Below are 1,485 nucleotides of genomic sequence, written 5' to 3'. Positions count from 1 at the left end.
AGGGAGCTTCTGGATCGTTTAAACTTGCTTCCTCGTCCGCCTCCGGTGGTGGTGCAAAGGCCAGAGCTGCTGCTGCTGCTTCTGCTGCTAGAGCTGCTGCCGCCGCGGCAGCCGCTGCTACTGGCGAAAGAAAGAAAAAATCCTCAGCAGTTTCAAAAGTTAAAAAAAACACTGGAAAACGTTCCGCCGTTTCGGCACCAAAAACCGGTAAGAAACCATCTTCGCCAAAAGCGAAAAAAGTCGCAGCCGAAAAGAAGAGCGTAGCCGTCGCGAAAGCAAAAAAGGCCGCTTCTGTCGGCGCTGAGAAGAAAACAACCGCTGCTTCCTCTACAGGTAGAGCTGTTGCGGCAACAGCTTCATCAAAGCCGAAATCACCTTCGAAAGCAAAGAAATCAAATAAGGCCGGTCCAACGAAGAAACCTAAGGCACCGAAACCAAAAAGCGCCAAGGCTATATCTGCTAAAGCGAAGAAATCTCCTGCTTCTCCTAAAAGAAAGAAGTGAGCTATGGCAATAATCTCATTTGTCGTCGTCTTCGTCGTCGTCGACTACGAACCGATGATGATGATAATGATGATGATGATGATGGTGGTGACGTCCTGGATTATCGACTGTTTAAGGCCGTCGAGGGCATACATAAATGGCCCTTTTCAGGGCCACAAATTAATTTCTATACAAATAAAAAAAAGTTTTCACACCTATCTGCATATACCTAAATCGAAATATAATTATTAATTTATACAAACAAACAAACGATAATGTCTGTAGGGTGTCGGCGCTAAAAACGCATTATCCCTCCTCACCTAAACCAAACCACTTTTATGACTTTATTCGATATTTAACTTTACTCATTTTTATGGTACCTACTTAAATAAATTAAATTCTTTTGATGCCGCCGCCGTTCTTGAAGTACCGATCAATTAAAACGATTTGTTTACCTACCCTTAACCAGAGCGAACAATCATAAATAAAAGCATCATTGTTTTTATTGTTTGACAGAGTTTAAAATTCATTATGATCCGCGTACTAATTACTTTAATTACTGTCAATATTGCGAAACATTTTCATTTGTAAACAATTTTGTGGTTCTGAAAAGAACCGTTTTTTTTTTTTGTTTATTTTTTCATTTTAAGCTCGTTCTCCTCGAATACGTCCTTGCCAGTTGGATGTCTTTAGGCATGATGGTGACGCGTTTTGCATGGATGGCACATAAATTTGTATCTTCAAAAAGTCCGACAAGATACGCTTCACTCGCTTCTTGGAGTGCCATACGGCAGAACTTTGGAAACGAAGATCGGTCTTGAAATCCTGGGCTATTTCCCTGACCAAGCGTTGGAAAGGGCAATTTACGAATCAACAGTTCGGTGCTTTTCTGATAACGACGAATTTCACGCAGTGCCACTGTACCGGGCCTGTAGCGATGAGGTTTTTTCACTCCTCCAGTGGCGGGTGCGCTTTTTCTTGCTGCCTTAGTGGCAAGCTGTTT

At 42.4% G+C, this 1,485-nt stretch overlaps 1 protein-coding gene across 1 annotated transcript; it reads right to left on the bottom strand.

The window, feature by feature from the left end:
- Positions 1 to 965: 965 nt before the first annotated feature.
- LOC135267867 (histone H3-like) lies at positions 966 to 1,479 on the bottom strand (the record flags this gene model as incomplete). The annotated part of the gene is given in 4 exon segments (XM_064359696.1): positions 966 to 1,151; positions 1,153 to 1,271; positions 1,274 to 1,340; positions 1,342 to 1,479. Coding segments are annotated over 4 exon segments (348 nt in total), but the record flags the coding sequence as incomplete, so codon positions are not given.
- Between the last annotated feature and the right edge of the window lie 6 nt (positions 1,480 to 1,485).

This window comes from Tribolium castaneum, unplaced genomic scaffold, assembly GCF_031307605.1.
Source record: "Tribolium castaneum strain GA2 unplaced genomic scaffold, icTriCast1.1 ptg000110l, whole genome shotgun sequence".
Classification (NCBI taxonomy): domain Eukaryota; kingdom Metazoa; phylum Arthropoda; class Insecta; order Coleoptera; family Tenebrionidae; genus Tribolium; species Tribolium castaneum.
Note: the sequence above shows the minus strand (reverse complement) of the source record. Positions and strands in the feature narration are given on the sequence as shown.